General features: G+C 40.3%; 1 protein-coding gene across 2 annotated transcripts; it reads left to right on the top strand.

Moving 5' to 3' along the window:
• The first annotated feature begins 492 nt into the window (after positions 1–492).
• On the top strand, positions 493–3364 carry LOC306920410 (arylamine N-acetyltransferase, pineal gland isozyme NAT-10-like). 2 transcript variants are annotated; one of them, XM_079497156.1, is made up of 2 exons: positions 493–550; positions 2195–3364. In XM_079497156.1, exon 2 carries the CDS (start codon positions 2217–2219, stop codon positions 3090–3092), a length of 876 nt encoding a protein of 291 aa, XP_079353282.1. In that variant the 5' UTR covers positions 493–550; positions 2195–2216; the 3' UTR covers positions 3093–3364. The 2 variants fall into 2 exon arrangements, with proteins under 2 accessions (XP_079353282.1, XP_079353281.1); XM_079497155.1 differs by having other exon boundaries at positions 500–550; positions 2211–3364.
• The last annotated feature ends 490 nt before the right edge of the window (positions 3365–3854 follow it).

The raw sequence follows: 3854 nt of genomic DNA, 5'->3' as shown, positions 1-3854 counted from the left end.
TAAAGGGGCGAGGGGGTCTCGTATTCGTTCAAAGTGTGTCGACAGACAGCGTGCATGTCACAATTTTGGCACACTGGAACACTTCATCTCCAGGTTAAATATTAATATTTATGCTGTGTGGTTGTCAAAAGCTACTGTAGCCTATAACCGCTTTTATGAGGAAAAGAGTCATGTGAGGGCTGAGGCCGGGGGAAGGAAACGCATGCGCTCCTCAGTTTAACATCTGTCAACGTTATTCACATTAGCCTATGATCAGGTCTATCTGGAAAGTTGGAAACGGACTATTTTGCTATCTATCTTTGTTATTTGGGGTATGTAGGCTATAGGCTAGGCTATGATTGCACTATAAGCAGGTGGAAATGCCTATATGCAGACTATGCCACATGTTTATGTGCCGAACATTGTGTTATCAAATCATGTGTTTTCAGGGTGTTTCCCATGGGATCTATATCTAACATATTAACTTGTTAACGTTTCTTCAAGGCCAACGTCTGTGAAACTAAAATACCTTGAGCTGCAGAAACGTTCCGACAACAAGAATAAGAAAAAGGTAAAGTGTGTTTTTGTTTTGTTTTTGTTTTTAGTGCAGGCGAATTGTGAAAATGTTGAAAATTGTGAAGATGTGTCATTTGAGTTTTGTCACGTGGAAATGGTTTATTTGCACAGTTTCTGTAAGGCTCTCTATAGCTGTGACTGTGACAGGTTACTTTAGCTACTTTAACATAGGCCTATAGACCTACACACTATAATGTCCTATACTATAATGCAAATTCAATAATATATTTATTAAAATGCCAGCAAAATACTTGAGATATACTGTATTTCTAATTGCTTTAGAAACATATAAAATACCTTTTGTGCTGAATATAAGACAATGGAACTATCCTAAAAAACGGGGTTGTAGGCCTATTATATTTGGGACTAGACTATTTGACATTCAATGTTCTTTTTCCACAAATGAGTCTTGAACAATGGGGGTCGTAGATAGGGGGTCTATCTACTGCTGTAGATAGTGGGCTAAGAGACCACCATGTAAAAATCATGCTTTTATAGAATTCCACCACAGGAAATCCATCTGTTCCTGGTTTTTCAGCGATTTTATGGTTTTGAAAACTTCCTGTTCTGTTATTGTTTTTTTATCATATCAAATGCTTCCTCCTCTGTTATAGTGATTGTAAACACGAGAATACATTCTAAGAATTTGATTATTTCCTAAGGCAGCATTTGAGTCTGAATATAAATCTCTATAATAAGCTTCCGCTGCTATATCTTTTAGTGACTGATTCCCCAGATTTTGCAAGTGCTTGTTTGGGCCTTTCGTATAGTTGATCAACCATTATTAACAATATCATTGTAGGCTCTGATAGTGTATAGCTCACACGCCTTCGGTGCGCTCACATCTAACGCTGCGCGTCTTTTTTTGACAAAAATAATACAATAATAATAATAATAATAATAATAATAATAATAATAATACATTTAATAATACACTACAATACAAGTACAAAAACAAACTAAACAAAAATAATAATACATGACTTACACTAAAACTCGGCTTCCCATCATGCACCCAACATGCCTTGAACTGCATTTAAGTTCCACAAGGATTTATTTATTGTATGTGATTTTATGTTCATTCTCCAATGGAACCGATGGAACGATCGTTTGATCGATGGAACGATTGTTCGATCGATGGAACGATCGTTCGATCGATGGAACGGTCGATATTAAGCCCATGGGAATGCCAATATATGATCATATATCTCTTGATAACCACTGTGGTTGCCGCAAAGGTCACAGTTAACTATGGAATCATGCATTTCCCGTCAGTCAGGCAGTGTATCATTCAAAATCCCCATACATGACATCGCACGCAACCTTGCCCTTTAGGGCGAGGTCGCTTCTCGCCCCCAGGCGTCTTACTGGGAGAATTGAATATAAAATATATTATTGAATATATTGAATATAAAAGTTTCTCTTCCCATAATAGTATAAGTCAAACGGGAGCAGGACTTAAAAGTATAGAATACTTGAAGGTATAGGGTGCGATATATAATATAAGGAAGGAGGACCTAAATTCATGTCATTCATATATTTTGTAGGTATTGGATGGAGCCCGCACACCACAGGTACAAGAAAGACGTTCTTTATTGAAAATTCTGACAACGTTTTCGATCTATTTGATCTTCATCAGGTCATATATTTTGTAGGGCAAAATGAATCTGGAGGAGTACTTCAAGAGGATTGGGTTCCACGGCCCACATGAAAGACCAGACCTCGCAACACTGAAGTCAATCCACAGGCAGCATGTCATGACGATCCCGTTCGAGAACCTCAGCATCCACTGTGGAGAGAAGAACACGATGGACCTCGAGGTAATTTTTAACAAAATTATCAGGAGCAGCCGTGGCGGCTGGTGCTGTGAAAACAACCTTCTGTTTTCCTGGGTGCTGAAGGAGTTGGGCTACGACCCCACAACGCTGGGTGCGAGGGTGTTCAACAGCCTCAACAACGACTACAACCCCATGGAATCTCACCTCGTCAACAAAGTTGTCATTGACGGGAAGGCGTACATAGCGGATGTGAGCTATGGAGTGTCTTATCAAATCTGGGATCCCCTTGAGCTTGTTTCTGGAGAAGATCAAGTGCAAGCCGCCGGTGTCTTTCGCCTCACAGAAAAAGGGGACATTTGGGTCTTGGAGAAAACGATGAGAAAGCCTGTGGTTTTGAATCCGGACTTTGCCATTTCAAGTCTTGTGGAGAAGAAGCCAACAAAGACGATCTACTGCTTCTCCCTGGTGCCTCGCGGCGTTGATCATTTCCTGGAGACCAGCCACCGTCTGCAAACAGATCCAAAGACACTTTTCACCAATAAGACGATCTGTTCTCTGCAGACGGCCACAGGATTCCGAGCCCTCATTGGCTGGACCTACAGTGAGGTCACCTTCAGGCCTGAGGAGGGTGTTGATATTCTAGACATGAAGAACATAGCAGATGATGAAATGGAGCAAGTTCTGAAAGAAAAGTTCAACATAAAGTTGGCAAACAAGTTGGTGCCTATAAACAACCAAACCACAATGTATACTTTATGATATGACACATGAGCCAAATGGAGAGAGGGCATAATGCCCTGTCACTGTGATAGCTCAGTGATAGCTTGTAGACAATGACATGCCCAAAATAGGGACGCCGGATTGAAACTAGTAGATGTTAAAATCACCCCAGAAGTGTTTTAAAGTGAAATACTTCCAGTGTCAGGATTGTGAGTGTGATGTCCAATGTAGTCAACAAATGATGTATTGTGGGCTATATGGTAATGAATGGTAATGGTTCTGCACTAAAAATAGAATTTAAAACATTTAAATAAAACTTGCCAATCACATATATCATAGTAATAATAAAAAAATACACTCCGATTCACTTTGTGGTTCTGTCTGTCTGGTAAGAACGGTTTGGCTCTCCACTATACCTGCGTCCTACCAAATGAATTACCGCACCTGTGACCACACTGTACACACTCAGTGCTGACAATCTAAAGCCTGCCACCATGTGTCCAATAATAATACTACCAAATAGCAAATAATATGCCACTATCATAATGGCTCCTGCACAGTGCATTATCTGCTTCCAAATATTTCAGGTCTGTATATCAAACTGGTTCAAGGAAGTCACATAGCTGTAACAAATGGACAATCTTCAAACAAACTCATTGGTGTGGCAGTCTCAGACATGACACACCCAACCCCTTCTGCAAGCTCCTCCCACGTGCACTGACAGGTGAATCACTGATTGGTGAAAATGAATCTGTCCACCCACCACAGTTGGTCATACAGAATTAACATTCCAAGCTATAG

The sequence above is a fragment of the Electrona antarctica genome (genome assembly GCF_951216825.1).
Source record: "Electrona antarctica genome assembly, chromosome: 3".
NCBI lineage: Eukaryota > Metazoa > Chordata > Actinopteri > Myctophiformes > Myctophidae > Electrona > Electrona antarctica.
Note: the sequence above shows the minus strand (reverse complement) of the source record. Positions and strands in the feature narration are given on the sequence as shown.